This window comes from Chionomys nivalis, chromosome 6 (genome assembly GCF_950005125.1).
Source record: "Chionomys nivalis chromosome 6, mChiNiv1.1, whole genome shotgun sequence".
Taxonomy (NCBI): Eukaryota; Metazoa; Chordata; class Mammalia; order Rodentia; family Cricetidae; genus Chionomys; species Chionomys nivalis.
In genome coordinates this window covers 5932496-5958239 of record NC_080091.1, presented here as the reverse complement: position 1 = coordinate 5958239, position 25744 = coordinate 5932496, and the positions used below count along the sequence as shown (strand labels likewise).

Here is a 25744-nt window from a genome sequence, read left to right as displayed (position 1 = left end):
CGGGGCCGCTGACCGAGCGACGCGGCTGCACCGCAGCTCCTGCCCGGGCCTGGCCGGTGGGCGGCAGCGGGCCCGAGCGCCCCGGGGCGCGGCCCGACGGCATGAAGGACCTGGACGCCATCAAGCTCTTCGTGGGCCAGATCCCGCGCCACCTGCACGAACAGGACCTCAAGCCACTGTTCGAGCAGTTCGGCCGCATCTACGAGCTGACGGTGCTCAAGGATCCGCACACCGGCGTGCACAAAGGTGGGCACCCTCGCCCCGCACCTGCCCCTGCACCCCTGCACCCGTCCCTGTGCTCCTGCACTCTGCCTCCTGCATTTCTGAGGCCCTTTCTGTTTCCCTCTTTCTACACCTGCACCCCCCTCTTAGCCTCCTCACCCCTCCCAAGCACCTGAACCCTCTGGATCCCTCCCCCACACCTCTCCTTCTGCACCCCAGCATCCCACCACCCCGTTCTCTTCCCCCGCACTCTCCTCCGTCCTAGGGGTGCCGTTCTCGATCCAGCTGCCCCCTCCCGTCCTCCGCCCCCTCGCCCTCCCTCCTCCCCATTCCCTCCTCCTCCATCGCTCTCCGTCATCTCCCTCCATCTCCCTCCTCTCCCCGGGCATCTTCCTCTCTCTCCCCCTCTCCCTCCCATTCCCAGACCCCCCCCCATCCAACCCTGTGCCAGAAGCTCCGTGGACCCCCCCCCCCCCGCCTCCCGGTCCCCCACCCCTACCCAGTCGCTCTGGGTCTCTCTGGCCGGGACAGGAACTTCCCACTTCGGACCCGGATTCCTGCTCACAAAGCCGGGCCAGCTCGGCTGCAGCCGGACACATGTCCAGAACCTCGGGCTGAGCGGTAACTAAAAAGACACCGGGGGGAGGGGGCGCGAGGAGGTTGAGGCTGCAGCCCAGGGGATGTAGGGACCCGGGCAGCTCTCCCTGGGTGGTGCCATCTTTCTGATCTGCGCCCACCCTGGGCTCAAGTGGAACCTGGTGGAATCAGAGCTAAGGCCGAGACAATGAACGTGAGGTCCGCTAGGCAGAGCCCAGATCCCGGGTGACGAGGACGCGCGTGGGAGGCGTCGCCGGCAGGTGGTTCAAGAACCTGGCTTCCACTCCCTTGGAGGCTTCTGGGAGGGGACAGGGTCGCCCCCACTCTGCCCTGTCCCAAGCCCCAGTGTCTGAAACTGGTGGCTTTGACCAGCTCTGAGGGCAGGTGTTGGGGGACCCAAGGTTAAGACCATGGTCTCCATCCTCAACTGGACGGGGAGGGGGTGGGGAAGGGGAAGGAGCTTAGCTCCCGGATGGGCCTGTACCTGCCTATGGAATGAATGACTGGACGAGTGACTGCATGGACCAGCGGTGAAGGAATAGTCCGGGGCTGCCAGCTGGGCCTGAGGCCAGTCTGCTTCCTGGGCAGGGAGGGAACCCCTCCACACCCCAGCGCTTTTCTCAGCAACCTCATTGTGAGACTGGGGATTTAATTCCCACCAGTGACCCAGACCCCAGAGCTTAGGGTCTGATTTAAGTACTCATTTTTAGAAACTTCTGTTTGGAACCCAAAGGCTGCCTATGTGGCACCCCAATTAGGGCTTGGGGGGCAGTGATGAAGTCTGGATCTCGGGATAACACATGGGTGCTGGAGTAGGGGCCCCTCATCTTCGCTGGGAATTCCAGGCAGGAGACAGGGGGCAGCAAGGCCTGAGGACTGGAGTTATTTTCTTTCTGGGAGATGTGGGCACCTGGGAGTCTTGATATTTTGGGACATTGCTTGGGAGGTGGGAGTTTGGGTGGCAGAGGGTCCGAGGAGGGTTCAGTTGGCAGGGACTGGAGGACCGCTTACCAGGCCCCACCCGAGTGAGGAGGTGGGGATCCCACAGGTCAGGGTCTTCTATGTTTGAAGGCCAGGGACAGTGGCACACTCCTGTCAGCCAGAAACTTGGGATGCTCAGGCAGGAGGATCAGGAGTTCAAGACCATCCTCAGCTACATAGCAAGTTCAAAACTAGCCTGGATTTCATGAGAACCTGACTCAAGAGAGGTGGATCTCTTTGCTCCTCTGCTGTGTGACTGTCAGCCAGTGGCTGTCCCTTTCTGGGCTTCGGGATAATGGAGGCAGAATAAGTGGAACTGGGAATTCTTGCACACAGCCAAGAACCTGGGACCTCCCCTAAATATTTCAATGGCTTTGTTTCTGGGTGCACTTTCAAGATAGCCCACAACAGCAGGGGTGGGATTCCAGGGAGGACTAGGTCCCTAAATGCTGCAGAGCGTCACAGAAGGAGCAGGAGGAGATGGAAAGGGGGAGATAGAGGCACATAGACCCCGTGACCCTCCCTGGAGGCATCCAGGGTGGGAGGGCCTCCCTCAGCCAGGGTTCAAGGTAGAACCTGGGAGCTGACCTGGGGTCCTTCTGCCCCCAACCTCCGAGAGAGGACAGGTCACCTTTGGGGTCTCTCTGGCCCTACACGCCATATGCATTTTCATGTTAATGATGGCATTTGCCTTAGAGTGGAACACTCTGGGGGATGCTGCGGGGTGGGGGGAGGCGGTTGGCCTGCTGTTACCATGGGAGCAGCAGTGGCTGTCGGCGGCAGGAGGAGGGGGTGTGGACGTGACAAGCAGCCTTGGGGACACATGGTCTGGCACAGGTGTGGGAGGAGGCGTTGTCTCTCGGCCACAGCCAGGCGCTCTCTTGAGGCACTAGGACAATTTCAAATGAGGCACCATCCAGCTGTGTGCCTCGGTTTCCCCAGCTGCCTCAGGTCTTGGAATCTCACATCTCAGAGGAAACCACTGGGAAAGGGTATAGGGTGGTGAGATTTTTAGGAAACCCTGGGTGGAAGGCCTGGGCTCCTGTGTTCAGGCTAGAGGTATCAGCCAATGGGGAAAAGTGTTCTTGAGGCAGAGAACACCATCTACAGAGGTCCGGAGGTGCAAGGCCCTAGGAAATCTCCTCAGGAAGGAGGCTACTGTGTGCAGAGTGGCCAGGATTGCATCAGAGACAGGATGCAGGCTGGAGAGAAAGAACTGGCTTTGCTAGGGGAAAATGCATGACGGCGGATGGATGGGTGGGTGGATGTTTGGATGGATGGATGGATGGATGGATGGGTGGATGGTTGGGTGGATGGATGATGTGTGGATGGTGGATGGATGGGAGGATGGATGGATGGATGGATGGATGGATGGATGGATGGATGGATGGATGGGTGGGTGGATGGGTGGATGGTTGGGTGGATGGATGATGTGTGGATGGTGGATGGATGTGTAGATGGATGTGGATGGATGGATGGGTGGGTGATGTCTTTAGATCTCATGGAAATGTAATAATTGTCACCCTACCTTCCCCTGGGGTCAAGTGAGGTGCACTCGATATAGGGCTCGTGCATATGCTGAAGAAGTGGCAGAGGGAGGATTCCGGAAGGTTCGGAGTGAAGGGTCCACTTCTTTTCTGAGGAATGATGTCCCAGGTTGACCACAGCCTCTGATCCGGTTCTGGCAAAGGAAGGAGCTTGTATTGGAGAGCAGAGGGAAGAGACAGGCAGGGCTATGGCTGGAGGGTGGACTTGGGCCTTTACTCTGAGGAACTTGGAGCAATGGAGGGTTGTGTGCCTATGGGTACCTGTGCTTGCTGATTCAGGGGGAATGAACTGGGGGCTGAGCTTGTGTTTCCAGACGTGGGTGGGGGCCACTCAGCTTCTCTTCTTGGTGATAGGGTGGGGCCAGGTGTCCTCACAGGACATTGTTCTTGCTGTGAAGGGAGTGTCAGCTGAGCACCTGAGATCCCAGTCCTCAGGAGACTGAGGCAGGAGGATCACCTTGAGGCTAGCCTTGGCTGCAGAGTTGACCAGGAGACTGTTTCCAAAGTAAGGTGGTTGGGAGAGATGGCTCTGCCACTCAGAGTGAACACCACTCACTTCAGGGACCTGAGTTCAGTTCCCAGCACCGTCAGGTTGCTCATAACCACCTTCATCAGTTCCTTGTGGGTATTCCAGAGAGAGAATTTTCTGTCCGCCACGGGTACGCCACGGTCCCCATAGGTAAATAGATGATAAAAAGCATTTAATGTAGTCCTCTCCCATATTCCTGGAATTTTCTGCACTCGGCTGTTCACCCCAATTCCCAGCTCAAAGGCAGACGTTTCTACCTTGCTGCGTGGCTCGGGGAGGCTGCTGTGCCCTCTCTGAGTCTTGATTCACTTCATAAAGCATCCAGCAGTTTATGACTCCAGAGCGGTGGGGGGGGGGGGTTCTTTTGAGGCACTGACCACACCCAGATACAAGCACATGGCAGCACCTCCAACCTTCATGGTATGGGGGGGGGGGTGGCGGGTATTTGTTAACCATCGAGAGAGAAGCCCTCCATGGCTCCCCAGGGCTCTGACTTCCGCGGCTTCTCTGCTTGTCCCCCAGACGCCTCCACTCCGGATGTCTGTCTGTCTCTTCTACACCGGCATTTTTCCTCACTCAGTCTCTGCCCAGTCGCTCAGGGTCTTGACTCTTTCTAGTTAGCCGGGAAAGGACACCGACCTCTGTCCCCAAGGCGGACACGTGACCCAGCACTGAGTCAGATGGGGGCCCAGTCTCGGAAATCAAGGAGACCACTCCTGAAGAGCCACACTCACGACTGTCCTCCGGCTTCCGCGCATGCGCGTGGCCTTCAGCCGAGCGTGGCACAAAAGTGCCCAGGAACTTGCTAAAGACAGAGGGACGACTTTTCTAAGTGGGGTGACAGCCCTGGTGTTGGGGTTCAGCCGGCAACATGCCAGGAACCCCACCCCACCGGACCAGTGCGGCTCAAAGCTGGAGAAGGGATACGGGACCCGGCGGGGTGGGGGTGGGGCACGGGGTCCCCGACGCGCTTCAGCACCGCGGAGAGCGGCCCTCGGCTGCTGGGGCCATTCTTCGTCTCTGGCAGCTCCTCCCTCCCCGTCCCTGTCCCTCCCTCCTTCTCTTCGTCCTTTTGGGTTTCTGATGCAAGGCAAGTATGTATGCACGCACGTGCAAGTCTCTCTATGTAGCCAAGGATAGCCCCGAACTCCCGGGTGCTGGGTCGATGGCAGCGAGTTCCAGGCTGCCGGGTGGACTTGTTACAGCGACCAGGCAGGGATGGCGCACGCCTTTGATCCCAGCACTTGGGAGGCAGAGGCAGGCGGATCTCTGTTAGAGGCCAGCCTGGTCTACAGAGCGAGTTCCAGGCTACAGAGAGAAACTCTGTCTCAGAAAAAAACAAAGAAACAACAATAACAGTTGGTTAGAGTAACACACCCAGGGTCAGCCACTGTGATGTTCCCAGCTGGACTCCCTCCGTGAGTGCGCGGCCGGCCATGTGTCCCCATCTCCCACTGCCTCCACCCAGCACCGACCGTTTTCCTTCCTGTGTGTGAGTCTGTCAATGTCAGTGACCAAATAGACACGGCAGTGCCCGCCACGCTCCTCGTGTGTGTCCCCCTCTCTGCGGCAGGACACGCAGCTTCCCTTTTCATGGCTCCACGTGGATGAACATGCCCCATGTGTGAATTGTTCATCATCAACGGGGTGACATTTTCATGGTGGCTTTTGCGGATTCCAGTCCAACCACATCTGATCTGTGTTTTCAACGTGTGGGGCGAGCTCTGTGTCCCGAACAAGATGGGCGGGTTAGAGGGGGCCACGTCCTGGCTTCTGGCTTTGACCCAGAAAACTTGCCTGGCTGCTGACCTCCAAAGCTCCGCCCACAACTCTCCTGAACCCAGAGCCACAGGGGTCTTCCTGCCTCCACTTCTCCAGCTCTGAGGTTGCAAAAGCCTCCCCAGTCTGAAGTTCTGATGCTCTAATACTCCAACTCCCCATTGTCTCCCCGGTCCTCAGCACCTGAGAATTCACTTCCTGTGTCTGATTTCTCCTGCTCTGAGCATCTCCTTTCGAGGAGTCCAGGTGTCTGGTCTTTTGCGATTGGCTCGGTGGCACCAAGGCCACTGTGGGGTGTTGAAGCTTCTGTACTGTTTATGCCTGAGTAATACTCCATGGTGTGGCTGGACCCTGATGGGAATTTCCACTACGCTGGGTGCCCAGGCTGCCCCCGCCCTGCCTTTGGGTACATGGCGTTGGGTCTGTCTCCTCTCACACCCCATCTCTCCCACCAGGTTGTGCCTTCCTCACATACTGCGCCAGGGACTCCGCCATCAAAGCTCAGACTGCTTTGCACGAGCAGAAGACCCTGCCGGGGGTGAGTCTTTTGTGGAGCGGAGGGGACACTCTCAGCCGTGGGGCCTAGGTGTGAGCATCTATTGGGCACCTCTTGTATGCGGAGTTCTGTGTATCACAGGAGTGATGGTTGTGTGGGGACCACCAGGCCTGGTCAGAAATGCACCTTACTGATGGGCACCCAGCACAAAGGCCCTGGAGTGGGTGGCTGGGTGAAGATCCAGGAGACCCTTGGGACTGGAGCGAGCAGAGGGGTGATGCAGAAAGAGGGAGGAAGGGAATGTGAGGGGAAGGGGTGGGCAGGGCTTTCTGGCCACAAAGGAGAGATGAGAGTCTCTCTTCCCCCACCAGAAACAGGAACGGTGGATTGGGTGTTTGCTGGGACTCTAATACCACACTTGGGGCTGGGAAATTTATGAAGCAGAGATCATTTAGCTCACAGTTCTGGGGTTCAAGGGCATGCACTGGCATTGGCGTGGCTCTGGAAAAGTACTCGTGGTGGATGAGGTTGCAATGGGCAGAGCATCTGCAACAGATGGAAGGTTAGGGCAAGGGCTGGTACAGCCACTCTTTCTGTGAGAAAATGTGCATATTCATGCAGCTGCAAGTGTGTGTGCATGGGAGTGCATGTCTGTGAGTGCATGTGCATGCAAGTGCATGTCTGTGAGTGCGTATGCATGCAAGTGCATGTCCGTGAGTGGGTGTGCATGGCAGTGCGTGTCTGCAATTGAGTGTGCATGGGAGTGCATGTCCGTGAGTGGGTGTGCATGGCAGTGCATGTCTGCAAGTGGGTGTGCATGGGAGTGCGTGTCTGCAAGGGAGTGTGCATGGGATTGCATGTCTTCAAGTGGGTGTGCATGGCAGTGCATGTCTGCAATTGAGTGTGCATGGCAGTGCATGTCCATGAGTGGGTATGCATGGCAGTGCATGTCTGCAAGTGGGTGTGCATGGCAGTGCATGTTTGCAAGTGAGTGTGCATGTCTGTGAGTGGGTGTGCATGACAGTGCATGTCTGTGAGGGTGTGTGCATGGCAGTGCATGCCTGCAAGTGCATGTGCACATTTACCTAGAACCACCCACCTGTTTCTAAGATACATACATCTTGGCAGTAAACAGGGATAGCCAGTGAGCCCCACGAGACTTCTTGTCTCTGCCTCCCTGGAGCTGGGATTTCCAGTGTGCACATCACACATGGTTCTATACATGGGTGTGGAGGGAAGAATCAGTTCCTCCCATGTGTACCCCAAAAGCTTTGAGAAAGTTATAATGTTCTCAGGCCTAGACATCCCCTTTCATACAATACCATCCACCCATCCACCCACCCACCCAGCCCTTTGCTTGGGGAGGAGACCATGGCTTCCTGGTGCCCAGCAGAGCTGAGCACATTACCTTCCAGGCATGGGAATCCATCCCTGTTCAAAACTGACCATGTCTCATTTCTTCCCCGCCCCTGTGGGGATCCAGTGGTCATCCCTGTCCCCACCCATTCCTGCAGGTGCTCCTGGCCTCTCTGTCTGGCTTTTCTTCTTCTTGTCAGTGTGTCCATAGATCTTCCTCCCCCACACAGAGGACCGAGGCTGCCTTGAGTTTCCAAAACACAGTCACATTCACTGTGTACTGTCAAGGTGTGGATGTGCTTCTGGTCCATGATGTCAGGTGGCGGTACTGTGACTAGCTGGTGTGAGGGTCACAAGGCCGTGTGGCCGTGAGGGGTTAAAGCGCTGTGAGCAGCAGACTGTCGAGAGGAGCGATATCTTGGACAGATGCAGAGGGGCGCAGTGTCAAGATGGGGGTGTCTGACTAAAAATGGAACCAGACGGGCTTCATTGATTGCCCACTCAAGAATGCGCATCATCCCAAGAGTGACTGTCCTCTCGGGGTGACTGCACACAACACACTTGGTGGTCACACTGGAGGACTCCAGGCGTGTAAGGGGTGGAGACAGGGGACTCAGCTCAGCACCTTCAGATAACAACCCAGCTGTGCACTCACAGTATCCAGGGACAGACCCTGCTTAGAACAGGAAGAAAGAGAGAATGTTCTAGAAAAATGTTACCTTTTTAAAAATCTAGCCGGGCAGTGGTGGCGCACACCTTTAATCCCAGCACTCGGGAGGCAGAGGCAGGTAGATCTCTGTGAGTTCACGGCCAACCTGGTCTACAGAGCTAGTTCCAGGACTGCCAGGACTACACAAAGAAACCCTGTCTCAAAAAGCCAAAAAAGAAAACAAAACAAAACAAAAAAAAAACAAACAAAACAACTAAAGCTAATAAAGCTAGATATGTCTTATTGGAATTTTTTGAGAGAAACATTAAAAAATTAAAGGTAGAAATTCATTTTAATACTAGATTTTATTTTTACAAAACATTTCCCAAATCTGGCATGTTAGCATGAAGTAGATAGGGGCACCAGGAGGGGATCCCACGTCTTTTCCTCCGATTTCATTCTTCACACACCGACTGTGTGTTCTCATCAGTTTGTGCACAGTGGTTGCTACATGTAGCCCAGGCTGGCCTAAACTTGCAGAGATCTGCCTGCCTCTGCCTCCCAAGTGCCTGGCTCCTGGTAGAAGTTTTCTCAGCTGCCCGTGGACTGTGCAGCCTGTGAATCGTGGCTGACACAGGGGAGTCATGTTCCGAATTCTTCTAAGCAGAGAGTTCCCATCCGTAGAATCTGATGTCAACGTAAGCTTGACATTTATGGGCCTTACAATGGAGGTAAAGTTTGTCATCCACAGAGCCTGTGGCTGTACTGCTTGGTTCTAGAACACGCCACGGCTCGGTCTGGCACATCCTACTCCACAGACACAGCTGTGTGCCTATAAAACTACCAGAAATAGCACTCTGTGGCCAGATTGGGTGGCCCCGAGGATGGGGCTGGCAGCACCCTCAGGACCCGCACCTTCTGTGGGCCTCGCAAGGGGTGGCCTTCTGCCGCTGAAACTTGGAAGTTCTGAGCTGATGACATTTAATCCGGGAAATTGAGGCATGTGTCATGGTCACAGTGTGTGGGACAGTGAAGACATGGAACATTCTAGTCTCGGAGCCAGCTGCCCTTACACTGCAGATCTGGAACATTCTGGAACTTGAGACCAGATGAGATGACATGCTTGGAAATTAAGGACCTAGAATGTTCTGGACTAGAAGCCAGCCGCCTGTGGGATGCTGAGGACCTAGAACGTTCTGGACAGAGGCCAGCTGCCCATGGAATGCTGAGAACCTACAATGTTCTGGACAGGAGGCCAGCTGCCCATGGAATGCTGAGGACCTAGAACGTTCTGGACAGGGGCCAGCTGCCCATGGAATGCTGAGGACCTAGAACGTTCTGGACAGGAGGCCAGTCGCTGGTAGGACACTAGGAACATGGAATGTTCTGGACCAGATGGCCTGTGGGACCCTGGGGACCTGGAACATTCTGAACCGGAGGCCAGCTGCCCGTGAGATGCTGAGGACCTAGAATGTTCTAGATCTGAGTCCAGACGTCCCAGGGGGTGTTCTAGAGTGTGTGGGGGACTGTAGATGTGTTCCCACTACTGCAAACCCACCCCCAAAGATACGTGTAGGGACAGGCATGGCCCTGAGCTGTCAGAGGGGGAGGGTCCGGCCACACTGCATCAGAATACACCAAGCCTTGACATTCCGGGTCTGTCTTCATTGAGATCTGGAGTTGGTATCCAGCCACACACCTCCAGGCCTCAGTTTCCCCACATGCCACGTAGGCCCAGCAGACAGAAAGACTAAGGCTCAGAAGCAAAGACCATATGCCTGAGGATGCTCTGTAAAGGCCTCGCTTGGCGATCAGGGTTCTGAATGCTCTGCCCCCCACCCCCGCCAACGGTGTAGACAGGATTCTCCGAGAGTAGTCTCTTACCAGGGACCTGGGTTCCGGCCTAGAACCTTCATGAAAAGTCCCAGGATCAGGGAAAGACTTCTTCTTTGAAGAACCAGGCCAAGAGTGAAGCAGGACACCGAGGGGGACTCACTATGTTCAAGCATGTGCGCATGCACATTCGTGAATGACCCACCCACTAGGCGGGCGGCTCCCAGAACCCCCTTGCCTCCTCCTCCTCCCCACTAAAGGCGTCTTCCCGCGCTTTTTCGCTTTTTCTCGTCTGTGTAGTATTCTACAGTGTGATTCATCCATCCAGTCTGGTGCTCAGGGTGCATGCTGTGGGCGTCAATCTGACTGGCAAAGTGTGACGGGTTGGGGGACGAGCCAGCATCCCCCGGGAGCCCTGAGGAAGGTGTCGGTTTTGAAGAAGGGCAGGAGAGGGAGAGGGCCCCTCTGGTGGAGGCCTTGAATGCCACGGTGAGAGTCTGTAACTGCAGCCTGGATGCAATGGCGCCATGGCGGGGTTCAGGGTAGCTGAGGGCCTCGCTCCTGGTTCTGGAATCTTCCAGCTGCCAGAGAAACCTGCAGGGTCCCGACTAGACCTGCTGAGATTGTCCGAAAGCTTTGGTTTCCATGTCTGTAACACACATAGCTCAGAGATGAAATGGGTCACGACAGAGAACCCGCTCCAGCAGGAGACATGGTCTCCCCCACAGAACTCCTATCGCTGCTTCAAAACCCACCAAAGATTTTCTTCCGCCGTGGTCGTGGGCAACTTCTGGTGTTGTCCCACTGTGCGACACTAGTGAAGGTCCTCCCTGGGTTGCCACAAATCTTACACACAGGAGATGGTGTTGGGTAAATGTAAAGAGGAAGAGGGGCCGGGGAAGGGGCGGAGGTGGGAGCTGCAGAAGGTGCAGGGGGAGGGCGGTACCTGGGCGGGACAGATGGGGGAGGCAGGAGTGCGGGGAGACCCAGCTCCGGCGCGCAGCGAAGGCACGTGGTGCGGGCAGGGACGGCGCTCCGTGGTCCTTTCTCCGTCACTGTGGGGTGGAGGGGGGACCCCGGGAGCGCTGGAGACTAAGGTCGGTGATGGGGTGGGGGCGACAGAGCTGGGCACACCCCCTCCCCTGCCCTCCCTCCTCTCCCCTCCCCCTCTCTCGTCTCTAAAAGATTATATTTAAATCTCTTTTGTGCGCCACGAGATCCGAACTCGGAGGCCCCCCCTCCGAAGAGGCGGTTTCCATGGCAGCGACAACTGCCGGCTTCCGCGGGGTGAATCAGCGTTGCCATGGCAACCCCATCTTCATCTGCCCAAGGTGCTAGGGAGGATGGCAGAGGGGGAGGGCTGGCGGGGGCGTGTGGGAGGGGCCGTGGGGGGCGGAGAGGCTAGATCTGGGGGACCCCTCCCCTGCTTCGTCCCCCCCACCCCTCCTGTGCGCCCTGACCCCAGAAGCAGAACTATCCGGTTCAGATCGCCTTCCCCCCACCCTGGGGTGGGGTGTGGTACCCAGGTGCAGAGGGGATGGGGTTGGGGGGAATCTGGCTGTTTTGGGGGGCAGGGAGCAGAGCAGGTAGTGCGGGTCCCTGTGAGGGTCTTAGGAGAGGAGATGGTCTCCCAAAGTGGGGGCGAGAGGAGAATTCTGGAAGGGGAAGGGACCGGAGGAAGTCGGAAGCACGGGAGGGGAAGGGGTGTGGAGAGGGGTGGCAGGGAGGGGAGGGCAAAGGAAGGGGTGGGGGGAGGGGGGAGGAACGAGGTGGGTGGAGAAGGGGAGAGGTGAGAGGTAAGGAGGGGGAGGGGAGGAGAGGGATGGGGGAGGGGAGCTGTGCTCTAGGAGGACTAGGGCCTCTCATCTTGGGGGTCCAGCACTGGAGGGAAGGGTGGGTGCAGGTGAGGACGTTCAGGGGAGGAGGCCAAGGTGGGGGGTGCGGGGATCGCTGGGCTGGTCCGGGACTGTCAATCAGGTGGGCGCAAAGCGTAAAGGGGTAGCCTGATCTGACTCGGGTGGGGACCCCACTCCCTGCTCTTGGGCCTTCTTGGGCCCCTCCTCCCTTACCCCTAGAGTGGGGTGATGCTGAACTCCCCGTGTCTGGAGAGAGAGCAGAGGCAGGAGGCAGCGAGGAGCCCTGAGGAAGGGGAGATCACTGCTGGGACTTTTGAGTTCAGTTTTGTTTGTTTGGTTTTTTTTGTTTTGTTTTGTTTTTTTTTTTTTTTTTTTTTAGACAGGGTTTCTCTGTGGCTTTGGAGCCTGTCCTGGATCTAGCTCTGTAGACCAGGCTGGTCTCCAACTCACAGAGATCCGCCTGCCTCTGCCTCCCGAGTGCTGGGATTAAAGGCGTGCGCCACCACCGCCCGGCTTTGAGTTCAGTTTTGACGTTGAGTAGGAGATCACTCGTGCGAATCTCCCAGTCAGGAGGATGACTCCGTCAGGGACAGGGGACCCATGCCATCAAGTGCCATTTTCTGGGGTGGGACGCCCAAGAGCCCAGAGCAGTGGGTCCAGGTATCACTTGGCTACTGAGCAGTAATAAACACTCCCAATCATTTTACTTGTTTGTGGTTCTCTGGGTTAGCAGAGACAATTGAAATTCTTCAGAATGTGTCCTCCTGTGAGCTATCCCAGGCTGGCACACTAGGACTCTGTCCAGAGAGTAACAAGCTCTCTAGCACCGAAGGTTGCAGCTGTGGCTTCATTTCCAGCATGTTCTGTACTGGAGGAAGTCACTCAGCCAAGTCCAGACTGACTTCTTGAAGACAGAAATCGCAATGCGAAATCTACACCCAGGGCATTTCCAAAGACAGTCCTGGTGGGGGGGATAATTATCATTGGGTTTTGACGGCTAGCTAAGAGTTTACCGGCACTGGGCTTGGTTGCTTGGGTGTGTGCCAAGACAAAGGGGAGCACCTGGCGCCTGCGCCCCACTCGGTTCTCTGCCACCCTGACTCTGTTTTCCCTTTCCACAGATGGCGCGGCCGATCCAGGTGAAGCCGGCGGACAGTGAGAGCCGTGGAGGTAGTAGTAACCTCCCCGTGGCCGTGGCCTCTGCAGCTTCAGGGTTGGGGCTCCGGCCTGCTCTGGCCGCTCCCCCGGAGTTCAGACACCCCACACCTTTCCTGTTCCCTCACGGGTGCCCGAGGACTGCAGACTTAGGGCGTGGGGAGAGGTGTGGGCAAAGCTGTTGGGACGCCCTGTATACGTAGGAGCTCGGTAAAGCCCAGCATTGCCAGTCCTTGTCACTCTGGCTGTCTTGGCTGTCAATCGGGACAGGTAGTAGACCCCTTCTCTCGCGATTCTGACTGTACCCCAGTTTCCCGTCTCTTCCTCCCTGACGCCCCCTCCCCACGTCTCTACTTCCTCGCTCTCTCATCCCCGAGCGACGGGGAGCGACGGGCAGTGTGGCGGCCTGAGCAAAGGTCCTGGGGCAGCACGGGTCTGGGCGAGGGTCCGCGGGCCTAGCGCGGGCTCAGCGGGGCCGTGGGCCGGGGCTCCGCCCACAGGGGACCGGAAGCTGTTCGTGGGCATGCTCAATAAGCAGCAGTCGGAGGAAGATGTGCTCAGGCTCTTCCAACCCTTCGGTGTCATCGACGAGTGCACAGTGCTGCGCGGACCCGACGGCAGCAGCAAAGGTGACTGGCAGGCGATGGGGCGGAGCCTCGGTGAGGGGAGGGGCTTGGAGGGCCATGGGGCGGGCGGGGGCGGGGCTTCGGTGAGGAAGCTTCGCTTGCGTGGTGGGTGTGACTTTAGGAAGAGCTCCGCCTACGGTGGGCGTGGCCTGTGGGAAGGGGTGGAGTGGGTGGGGTGGGTCTGGAGGGGGATGGCAGGGGCCTGTGGGGAGGGCTGAGTGTGCACCGCGGATGGTCATTCTTGAGGATTTTCATATCCTAGTCCTGAAGTGGAGGGAGGAGAGTAGGGGTGGGCAGGGAGGGGAGCCCAGCACAAGGCTGTCTTTAGGACCGCCCGCCTGCGTCCTGGTACCTGTCACTTGGTATTTTAACTGTGGCTTGCAAAAAGAGAGGAACTGGAGGGGGAGGCGGGGTCCTCGGGACTACGGCCCAGGCCTCTCAGCTTCTCTCCCTGAGTGTCTCAAGTTCTGTCTGTCTTCATGTGTCTATCTGTCCGACTGTATGACTGGCAGACTGATACCGCCCTGGATCCATGGTGTATGACCCTGGCTGAGGTTCATCTGCCTCGGTGGCCACCACATGACTGTGTGTGTCCGTCTGTCTGACCGGCTGCCAGGATCCACAGGTTCCAGTACACCCTCTGCATCCTGGAGGTCAGGGCTGGTGACCCTTCAAACATTTGTCTCACTCGTTCTAATGGGACCTCCTGGGGCCCAGCCTGCATCTGAAAGTGTGTGTGACTGCCTGGGTCTCAACACAGAAGCTGGCACTGAGCTGACTTCCTACTCTCTGATCACGTGGATGGACAGATGGACGGACGGACGGATGGATGGATGGGTGGGTGGATGGATGGATGGGTGGATGGATGGATGGGTTGGTGGATAGACGGATGGATGGATGGACGGGCGGATGGACGGATGGATGGATGGGTGGATGGATGGATGGATAGCTGAAATGAGTTAATGAGTGGGGGCAGATGACTGACATCCTATTAGTCTGAATCCACTGCTGACATCGACATCTCTGTCCCCGAAAGATGACGGCGTGTCTTGTCTGTTGGGGCCTTCTCAGCCCTCCCCAGGTCCGTGTGGACGGACTCCTGTCTACTGTCTTTCATGAGTGGCAACCAGGGCCTCTGTCTCCCCCTTGTTCCCCACCTTCTCACCCTTCAGTCCCTCACCTCCACCTCCCTCCCTCCCAGGCTGCGCCTTCGTGAAGTTTTCTTCCCACACAGAGGCGCAGGCCGCCATCCACGCCTTGCATGGCAGCCAGACCATGCCGGTGAGTGAGAACTGCCCTCGCTGCCATGGCGGGTGGGGGAGATTGGGTGACCGGAGTGATGGGTGGTGGTGATGTTGCCCCTCTCAGACTACTTCAGACAGGAGGGCAGAGGCCGTGCTCAAAGCTGTGCGAGCAGTGTCCCAGTGCATTGTGGGACAGCTGGATGACATGTAGAGACCAAGGACTCCATTCTAGGGCAGTGGAGACCCACAGTGGGCACCAAGGGAGGAGGCTGCTGGGCCATTTGCATGGATTTTCTTAGGTCAGGTCCCCCCTGAGTGGCTGAGGGCTGCTCTGAAGAAACTGTGCTGGAGACCCATTAGGCCAAGGGGAAGTGAGGGCCAGGTGTTCAAGGTCCCAGGTGTAGAACCACCCAGGTATGGCTGTGGTCACCCCTAGGGAGGGCCCCCAGGGGTCTTCACTATAGGTAAGCTGAATCCCTGGCCTTACAGCAGCGGCTGTGTCCCTAACATGGTTGGGCAGGTTCAGGTCACCGCCAGGCTGACTCCCTCACAACCAGAGCCAAGGAACGGGTTGTCTGTCCACGGGGATGTCTACACGCCTGGCTAGGAGCATCTGGGCCCAGTCACCAAGAAAGACCTGGCTGGACACTGGATCCTGGCCCCCAGTTCTTCATAGACTGATCCCTGAGCCCCCACTGAGCCCCAGTTTCTGACTTAGTTTAGGAACATGAGTGATCCATGCACCATCAGCCTTCATGGCCCCTGGCGATGGGGAACCTCAGCTGGTCCCAAGTGTGGGCCGCCCCAAACTCCTCCACTGTCCCTCGCTGACCGGATATAGTTACAGCTAGAACCCCAACACACCACTGTCCCATACGTGAACCCTGGGCCTGCGTGCTCCACCTCACTGTGGCTGTGGCTACCTCGCAGACCCCACGGCCACGTCACTGCACTGCCAGGCCCAGGAAGAGAGTCCGACGCACATCTCGTGTGGTCCTGGCTCTTCTGATTGGGGATCAAGTAATGGCTGGCATCTCCACTCTCATCCATGGGGTGCCCCTGTTCTACGGCAACACCACACACTCTCCTTACAGGGAGCCTCCTCCAGCCTGGTGGTCAAGTTCGCCGACACGGACAAAGAGCGGACCCTGAGGCGCATGCAGCAGATGGTTGGCCAGCTGGGCATCCTGACCCCGTCCCTCACCCTGCCCTTCAGCCCCTACAGTGCCTACGCCCAGGCTGTGAGTGATCCCCGCATGTGGGCACTGAGTCTGGGGCTCAGCCACACCCTATCACTCATTCCAACTGACCGGGGATCTGGTCCTGGGCGGGGCTGAGCCTCACACTCAGCAGGGTGAACTGAGCTGCGGTCCCAGGCTGAAAGCCTAGGTCTTGACAGACAGCTCTAAACACAGCCACCGCCCTGACTGACCCCCTAATCCCAGATGTACCCCGACTGTGGGCAGAAGGCTAATGTCTCTACTCAGTTGGACCCAAATGGCTGGAGCCTAGATCCCACCATCCCTAAATCTGCATTTGGTCTAGCTCTGGCTAAATCCTCAAGGCTGATCCCAGGCTGAGCCTCAAGGTCTACTTGCCTTGTTCCTGGGCAGATCTGACCTTAATCTGTATCTAGATATTGGAGTTCTGTTTCTAAGTAGAGTTCTTAGTCAAGGCCGAGCCAGGATCCTGTGCTGACCCAGGTCCCATACCCTAGACTGATCTGGGATTCCAGGCTAAACCCTGATCCATAACTGAGCCTCAGTTTCTAACTTAGCCCGGAACCGAGACTGAGCCCTGATCCCAACCTCAGTCCTAATGCCTGGCTGATCCCTGATCCCAGAATGAACTTCGACCCAAGTATCAGCCTCCATTTCTGAGCCCCAAATCTCGGCCTTTTCCCCAGGCCGACTGCTAATGCTTACTGAACCCTTGCTGTGGCCGGCTTTCCCCGAGCCCAGCTTGAGCCGTGCACCCAGAGGGGTCCTTCCCCACTCCCGAGCCGCGGTGGGGCCGGTCCCACTCACACCATCTCTTCCCCAGCTCATGCAGCAGCAGACCACAGTGCTGTCCACCTCCGGCAGCTACCTGAGCCCCGGCGTGGCCTTTCCTCCCTACCATATCCAGCAGATTGGCGCTGTCAGCCTTAACGGTCTGCCTGCCACGCCCATCGCCCCTGCCTCCGGTGAGAGCAGCTTCCCAGAGGCCTCGGGGCAGGCGGGCAGCACCCCCACCCCGTGTCTGACCCTCTCCCCCTCCTCAGGACTGCACTCGCCCCCACTGCTAGGCACTGCCGCTGTTCCTGGCCTGGTGGCACCCATTCCCAATGGCTTCCCAGGCGTCCTGCCCTTCCCTGGGAGCCACCCTGCCTTGGAGACCGTCTATGCCAATGGCCTCGTCCCCTACCCAGGTAACTCGCAGTGCCTGGAGTGGGCACAGCAACTGGGGGACACACCGAGGTCCCCACAACATGACATTTTGGGGATCTAGACAGGTGAGGGAACAGAAAGAGGCCGAGAAGGAGCCTACATGAGAACCATGCACCAAGCCAGCTCTGGGTTCAAATTCCATTTCAGCAATCTAGCCAGTTTCCCTAACTGGAAAACGGGAGAGCTGAAGTCCAGAGCTGGCCGGGGGAGTGGGTGCAAGGAGCATTTGGCTAGTATTAGGCTCGTGTCTCTCCTTGTTTGTTGAGATGTAGTCCAGGCTGGCTTTCAATTTCCCCGTGAAACCCAGGCTGCGCCTAGACTCCTTCTGTAGCTCAGGCTGGTCTCAAAGTCACTCCTTAGCCCTGGCTGGTCTTAAACTAAGGGTGGTCCTCTTGCCTCCACCTCCCAAGTTCTGAGGTGACAATCGGGGCTGCTGCACCTGATTTAATTCTTCTGTAGTCAGCTAAGATTCTGGACATTGTAGAAATGGGGCAAGGTGGGCCTGAGCTGCAATGCTAATGACCCAAACCAGGAACTGGGTGCACTATGGGACCTTGGGGGTCCCCACAGGTTGGGGTGGTCTGGGCAGGCGATAGGGTATGGGGGATGACTTGGTGCTGAGGGGTGATGGGCACACAGATTCATTTGGTTTCTGTCATTTGCTCTCCGGGGGCCCTGGGCAAGCTCATAAACCCTGTTTCCCTGGCTTCCAGCAGAGGGTTAACACAGAAGGGAAGCACCCCGTTTCCCTGGCTGCCAGCAGAGGGTTAACACAGAAGGGAAGCAGCGTGGTTGCGTGGCTTCCAGCAGAGGGTTAACACAGAAGGGAAGCGCCGTGGTTGCGTGGCTTCCAGCAGAGGGTTAACACAGAAGGGAAGCGCCGTGGTTGCGTGGCTTCCAGCAAAGGGTTAACACAGAAGGGAAGCACCGTGGTTGCGTGGCTTCCAGCAGAGGGTTAACACAGAAGGGAAGCGCCGTGGTTGCGTGGCTTCCAGCAGAGGGTTAACACAGAAGGGAAGTGCCGTGGTTGCGTGGCTGCCAGCAGAGGGTTAACACAGAAGGGAAGCACCGTGGTTGCGTGGCTTCCAGCAGAGGGTTAACACAGAAGGGAAGCGCCGTGGTTGCGTGGCTTCCAGCAGAGGGTTAACACAGAAGGGAAGCACCCCGTTTCCCTGGCTTCCAGCAGAGGGTTAACACAGAAGGGAAGCACCGTGGTTGCGTGGCTTCCAGCAGAGGGTTAACACAGAAGGGAAGCGCCGTGGTTGCGGGTGTCAGGACTCAGTTTCTCCTCTGCCCCACAGCTCAGAGCCCCACTGTGGCAGAGACCCTACATCCTGCCTTCTCTGGAGTCCAGCAGTACACAGGTAGAGGCAGCCCTGCCCTGACCCTGTGGCAGACAGTCCTGGTCAAGCCTGTGCCAACTGTGACCATTCACCTCGGGGTCTCATGCCCTGCTCGAGGCCCTTGTCCTTCGCTCGGTCTCTCTACCCCTCCGTGGGTCCCTTAAGCCTGGTGCTCTCTCTGAGTCAGGGCCTGACCACCTCCCCAAAGCCAGGGCTGCACCTGGCTGTTCTCTGGATATAGCCCTGTCCCACCCAACTTTGTGAATCTGACCCCACCTCTTGAGACATAAGCCCACCCAGCGCCTCGCCCGTGAGCCCCACCCAGCGCCTCACCCGTGAGCCCCACCCACTGGGTTCTTCAGAGGTTTCCATCCGGGTCCTCTACTGAGTCATGGCCCTGTTCTCCATCATGACCCCCATCCCTGTCTGTCTTCAGCTCTAGTCCCTACCGCCAGGGACCAGGACATGGGGGTAGAGCTAAGGCCTGAGGAGTGGGCTCAGGGCACAAGGAGGTGGAGGTGCAGGGCCCCAGCTGATGAGGAGCCAGGATGAAGGGCAGAGGCATAGCACAGGGCAGGGACATAGAGCAAGGGGCGGGGCCCACTGCTCAGCCATGGACTAGTCCCTCTGACTATGGCCTCATTCCTTGTTTTTTTGCTACTATGGCTCTGCCTATAGTTCTGCCTTTGTTAGGCCATACCCCGGCCCTGGACCTCATGCAGCCTCTGCTCTGGCCCTGCCCTGCTTGTCCCAGTAAACACATACACCCTGCCGCCCCCCGCCCCAGTTCTTGCTGTGCACTGACCAGGTTCTGGCCCCAACCAGCCTTTCCCACATTTCTGCTTTGCCCCCCTCACCTCTAGCCCCACCCCATCCACGTTCTCACCCTTCAAGTCCAAATGCCATCCCTCAGTCATTCCTCCACTCCAACTATACACCCTCCCAACCCACCCCTCAGCCCCGGGTCCTGCCCCTTCAACCCCGCAATGCCCTCTGCCCTGGCCCCACCACTCAATGCAACCTCCACTCTCTGCCTGGACCCACCCTTTACTTCAACCCCGCCCTCAACCCTGGCTCCGCCCCCTCACTAAGCCCCGCCCTCTAACCTGGACCCCTCACTTCAGCCCCGCCAACTACCCTGGCTTTGCCCCTCACTCAGCCCCACCCGCTGCACTGGACCCCTTCACTTCAGCCCTGCCCACTACCCTGGCTCTGCCCCTCACTCAGCCCTACCCTCTGCCCAGGACCCTTCATTTAGCCCCGCCTTCTGCCCTGGCCCCTTCATTCAGCCCCGCCCTCTACCCTGGACCCTTCACTTCAGCCCCGCCCTCTGCCCTGGCCCCTTCATTCAGCCCCGCCCTCTACCCTGGACCCTTCACTTCAGCCCCGCCCTCTATCCTAGACCCTTCATTCAGCCCCGCCCTCTATCCTAGACCCTTCATTCAGCCCCGCCCTCTACCCTAGACCTTTCACTCAGCCCCGCCCTCTACCCTAGACCCTTCACTCAGCCCCGCCCTCTACCCTGGACCCTTCATTTAGCCCCGCCTTCTGCCCTGGCCCCTTCATTCAGCCCCGCCCTCTACCCTAGACCCTTCACTCAGCCCCGCCCTCTACCCTAGACCCTTCACCTCAGCCCCGCCCTCTGCCCTGGACCCTTCACTTCAGTCCTACCCTCTACACTGGCTCCGCCCCTCACTCAGCCCTGCCCCTGCCTTGGACCCTTCATTCAGCCCCGCCCTCTACTCTGGACCCCTCACTCAGCCCCGCCCCCTGCCCTGGACCCTTCATTCAGCCCCGCCCCCTGTCCCGGACCCCCTCACTCAGCCTCGCCCCCTTTCCCGGACCCCCTCACTCAGCCCTGCCTCCTGCCTCTGCTCTCTGCAGCCATGTACCCCACCGCGGCCATCGCGCCAGTGGCGCACGGCGTCCCGCAGCATCCGCACCTCCTGCAGCAGCAGCGTGAAGGTGAGGCGACCCCTGCCAGCCCCGCCCTCACCTGCACCGCTGACCTCGCCCCTCCGTGGAACGGCGGCCCTTGCGTTTCCCATCCCCTATGGACAAGCGAGGAAACCCCATTTTTGGTGCGCGTTTGTGTAAGGAGGCATCTTGGGTAAACTGAGGCCTTCCCAGTGAAGCACGGCCTATGGAGGGCATGCGGGAGGAAGCAGGAGTCCGGAGTCCGTGGAGGTATCTTGGGTAAACTGAGGCCTTCCCAGTGAAGCACGGCCTGTGGAGGGCATGCGGGAGGAAGCAGGAGTCCGGAGTCCCGCAACCTAGAGCCACTCTCATCGTTTTCTGGCTGGGCACTGTGGCCAGTGCCTCAGTTTCCCTATCTGCTGCTTTGCTCAGGTGTCCTGTCCCCGCCTGTGTAGGCCAGGAGGCATTAAGAAGCTCCTGGTGTCCCCTCCTTTACCCACTGCCTGTGGAGCACGAGGGGCTGGGGAGAGGTGAAGCCTCAGACCAGCCCTGTGGCGCGGGTGCCCGAGAGGAAGGACCCGCCCTCAGCTGTGAGGAGGAGCTGGGCTTGGAGCCTAGTTCTGGCCTTTGAGGGACAACCCATGTCCCTGGACTATTCCACTGTGGGCCACATCTTGTCTCCCAGACACTGTGCGGCTAAAGCCACCAGGAGGACATTTTTATCTGACTGTTGGGGACTGCCTCCTTCAACTCTAGGCCAGGATGGCTCAGCAGGAAAAAGCTCTAAGCCATCAAGACCCTGAGTAGTTCGGTCCCCAGAGGCCACATGGTGGCGCCTCATGCGGGTTGTCCTCTGACCTCCACACAGGCACTGTGGCACACGCGCTACAACTAAAATTAGACAGACAGACAGACAGACAGACAACCTCTATACCTCCCAGCTACAGCCCTGTCTCCATCGTCTAAATGAATTCTCTCTCTCTCTCTCTCTCTCTCTCTCTCTCTCTCTCTCTGTATGTGTGCACACATGTGTGTGTTTGTGGGTGTGTTTGAGACTAGGTCTCACTGTCTGGCTCACACTAGACTCATAAACACAGCAATCCTCCTGCCTCAGCCTCCCGAGTCTCGGGATGACTGACATGCGTGTGCCATCATCTTGGCCTCCAGGCTTTGAAATATTGTCAGGGGTGTCTTCGACAGCACAAGGCCCACAGGGTCACCGCTGAAGCCCCCGCAGCCTCCCCCATAGCCCCACCACCTGCCTCCGCTGACCTGGCCTGGAGGAGTTTGGGGAGTCTGGGAGGGTTCAGGGTGGGGAAGGAGAAGGGTCTGGGTTTGGCTCTGGCTGGGTGAATGGCATATGGGAGGGATCAAGGCTCTTCAGGCTCACCTCTGCTCCCCACCATTCTATCGGGGAGTCTCAAGAAGCCCCCCACTGCATCCACAGTCAGAGACAAGGACTGGACCCCAGCCCAGGGGGGGTCCACCTCCTCTCCTTGGGGGCTTTATGTCTTTCTCTCCCCCACCTACAGGTCCCGAAGGCTGTAACCTGTTTATCTACCACCTCCCCCAGGAGTTTGGAGACATGGAGCTGACGCAGATGTTCCTCCCCTTCGGCAATATCATCTCCTCCAAGGTGTTTATGGATCGGGCTACCAACCAGAGCAAGTGTTTCGGTGAGTGGACCGGCCTGGAATCCCCAGTGAGGGGGCTGGGGGCGTGGTCAGGGTGGAGCCCCGCCTAGAATCCCCAGTGAGGGGCTGGGGGCGTGGTCAGGGTGGAGCCCCGCCTACAATCCCCAGTGAGGGCCTGGGGGGGTCAGGGTGGAGCTCCGCCTAGAATCCTCAGCGAGGGGCTGGGGGCATGGTCAGGGTGGAGCCCCGCCTAGAATCCTCAGCGAGGACTGGGGGCGTGGTCAGGGTACTGTGCCTGCCTGGTGTGTATAAGATTCTAGGAAATTCCTCAGTACCACATCAGTGTTATAGGAAGAAAACAAGACTGTGGCCCCATATCACATGGGAAGTTTACTGGGCTGGATGGGGTGGGGGTGAGGTCCCCATCCCTAGGGACATACCCGATGCCGGGACCACTGCCCCTCACCAACTCCAGTCACTTTGTCCCTTCAGGATTCGTGAGCTTTGACCACCCGGCCAGCGCGCAGGCGGCCATCCAGGCCATGAACGGCTTTCAGATCGGTATGAAGAGGCTGAAGGTGCAGCTGAAGAGACCCAAAGACCCAGGACACCCGTACTGACCATGCCCACAGCCCCTCCGCGCTGTGGGCCTGGCCCCAGGTGAGCCGCCAGGCGGCCCTGTGCCCTGCCCAGCCCTGGTATCATCTAACTAACCGTCCTCCTATCCCAAGCTCACTCTCCCAATCCTGGGGGCGGGAGTGATGCACCAGGAGGCCACCTGGGGATAAAACCCTCCCCCATCACCTTGCGGCTTGGGTGGCCCAGAGGGTGGAGAGGAAGCTAGGCGCTCCCACCAAGGGGGCTTCCCAGGGAAAGTTCACTCCAGAGGTGGGTTTGTGGGTCTGGGGTGCAGAGTGTGGTGGAGCTTCTAGCCAGTCCTCTGAAGCTGTTCCCCAGCCGAGAAGCCCTAAAACAGAGAGGAGACGTTCAACACACACTCAGGTCTGGGTTCCTAGGTCTTGACCTTGGAATGTTTGGCCCAGAACTGAAGCAGAGGAGATGGGGACCCCCTATGTCACAGCCTTCTAGTCCCCCACCTCTGTCCCCACCAGCTCCCACAGCCCTGTCTTCTAATTTCATGTCCATTGCGTTAACAAATCCCAGAGCGTATGCCACTCACCAACTCGCAAAACAAACAAAAAGCCAGATCTGCCCCAAACAAACAAAATCCCAAATTCCAGTTCCCATCAAAGCCACATTCTCAGCACGTCTCTGGGACTGAACAAATACGAGGCAGCATCACCTGTACACGGTCTCATGGAGGTGACAGCTCGGCCACCTCATACAGCCCAGGAATACGTTCGTTTCTTTCTTTCTTTTTTTTTTTTTTTCTAACCACCTCGCCCAGGGTCTGGTAGAGCTGAGCAGTCTTTAGTCCTTCAGTGTTTTTGTTTGTTATCTGGGTTTTGGGGTTTTATTTATTTTATTTTAGTTTCCATTAGGAAACCAGTCAATCAGGAACAAATCCCCAGGACATCTGCCAGGTCTTCACTTTTCACCCAGTGTCCTGGGCTAAATGTCCCCAAACTGATGGTGACTGTCAGAAACTGTGGTTTTGAAAACACTGGGGTTTTCTTGCCAGGACAAATGGGGCAGGGTGTTCTGTACCCCACTCCCCTCCCTTCCACTGTTCCCTAATGCCCCCCCCCCCACATCCTCCCTGGGTTGAGTGGTTCTGCTTCCAACTACCCCAGGACATTTATGTAAATTACAGCCAAGTTTGAACACCAGCCCTCCCAGTGACTCCCCCTTCCCCATCTGTCTCCCTACATAGGCCCCCCCAATTCCAAAGCCACCAAGAGCCACATGGGGCACAAAATGTCTCACGGCATGTCATGGGGGGGGACAGGAGTCTGAGCCCGGGTCTGAGGGGTCCATACACTGCCAATCTCCACCCGCCCCTGGACTCGGGAACACACCCCCCGTCAGACTCGGTGGCTTTCCAGGCCAGCTAGTACCCCCTTAGCCAGAACCCCACTCCCCGTTCCCTGTAGCTGCGTGTGAGAACACACAGCATAGACTATGTATTTTTGGAGTATGAACCACAGGGGCCAAACAGCTCTGAGCCGGCCACGCATGGGACCAAGGACAGAAGAAGAGGCCGGCCGGCTGGAGGCCGCCCCACCCCCGGACGCCAAACCAGGACCCTGCCAACACCATATACCTCCAGTTCTTGGGGTCCCCACGGCTGCTACCACCTCCCGCGTCTAGGGCTCCCCTCCACACACACCCTTCCCGCTTTCACAGCCTTACTTGGGTGACCAGGTGTCCTTAGCTTCCCACTGGGGAAGCCTCCTGCCCCCAGATTGCCTGCCAAGTGTCCCCTCCCACCGCCCCCAGGTGCTCCCCACTGCCTCCAGCTGTTCCTCCCATGTCCCCCACGGCCCCCGTGCCCCCGACTGTCCTTCAGGTGCCCCCTCCCCCATCCTCCAATCACCAGCCTTGAACTGAAGGTCTCTACCGAGGTCGCCCCAAGTCGGTCGGACGTGGCCACACAGACCGCCAGACCTGGTTGCTGGCACCGTGGATCTACACTCTGATTTATTTTCTTTCATTTTTGCTTGTGGTCCTTTTCAAGACCACAAGGAAGGGCGGGGGGTGGGGAGACTCACTAATAATCCGCTTCTGTTTCCTAGCTGGGGGATTGGGAAGACTTTGGTGGGGAGCCCCCCTGTATATTACCCCCTGCCCACGCACGCACCCACTGCTAAGCACAGAATCCTTAGTTTGGACATCCCACCATGGGGAGGGGAGTCCGGATCCCTTCCGACGTGTCCAAAAGCAAAACAGAAGAGATTTTAAAAAAATAAGGTTAAAAAATGCAAAAACAGATTTTTTCAAAAAAAAAAAAACTTTTTGTTTCTACCAACATGTTTGTTGACTTAGCCAAAACAAAGGGGAAAAAAGTAAAAAAAAAAAAAAAAAAAAAAAAAAAAAGAAATCCCCTCCCCGATTCTGCCCACCTTGTTTCGCGTCCCGGTTCTGAACATTCCTACAGTGAGACTGTGTTCCGTCCACGTGCGAGTGTGGCCCCAGGGTCACCCGCAGAGTGCGTGTGGCGTGCGCTGGCGTGCGCACCGTCATTCATGTTTACGAGCTGTAAATACATTTTTATACTCCACTCGAGAGACCCTATGTGATTTGTACGACGGCCTTTATTTCTGGTACAATGAATTTCGTGAAATCTCAACTTCAGACTGAATTTTGGAGACAGCAGAGAGAGGATGGGGGCGGTGGAGGGTGGAGAGGATATATGGGCGCTAGTCCCCCTGCCTTCTGTTTGTGTGCGGAGGAGCTAGGTCTCAACGTCAAATCACCTCTCTTTGGTCTGAAAAAGAAAACAAAAAAGCTAAAAATTTATTTAATAAAAGTTTTACTTGTTAGCAGCGATTCTCTCTCCCCGTGTTTTCCTGTGTGTGGCACTGTCTGGGCCTGAGTAACAGCCCAGTGTGTGAATAAAAGACTCTTATGAGCTGCTTCATGCTGGCGCA

General features: G+C 57.6%; 1 protein-coding gene across 8 annotated transcripts; it reads left to right on the top strand.

The window, feature by feature from the left end:
* On the top strand, positions 1 to 25744 carry LOC130876006 (CUGBP Elav-like family member 5). 8 transcript variants are annotated; one of them, XM_057772387.1, is made up of 12 exons: positions 1 to 246; positions 6111 to 6193; positions 12967 to 13015; positions 13501 to 13629; positions 14828 to 14907; positions 15965 to 16111; positions 16914 to 17055; positions 17134 to 17280; positions 18601 to 18663; positions 20527 to 20607; positions 22133 to 22235; positions 22686 to 25744. In XM_057772387.1, exons 1-12 carry the CDS (start codon positions 102 to 104, stop codon positions 22699 to 22701), a joined length of 1185 nt encoding a protein of 394 aa, XP_057628370.1. In that variant the 5' UTR covers positions 1 to 101; the 3' UTR covers positions 22702 to 25744. The 8 variants fall into 8 exon arrangements, with proteins under 8 accessions (XP_057628370.1, XP_057628367.1, XP_057628369.1 ...); XM_057772384.1 differs by having other exon boundaries at positions 22092 to 22235; XM_057772386.1 differs by having other exon boundaries at positions 12967 to 13018.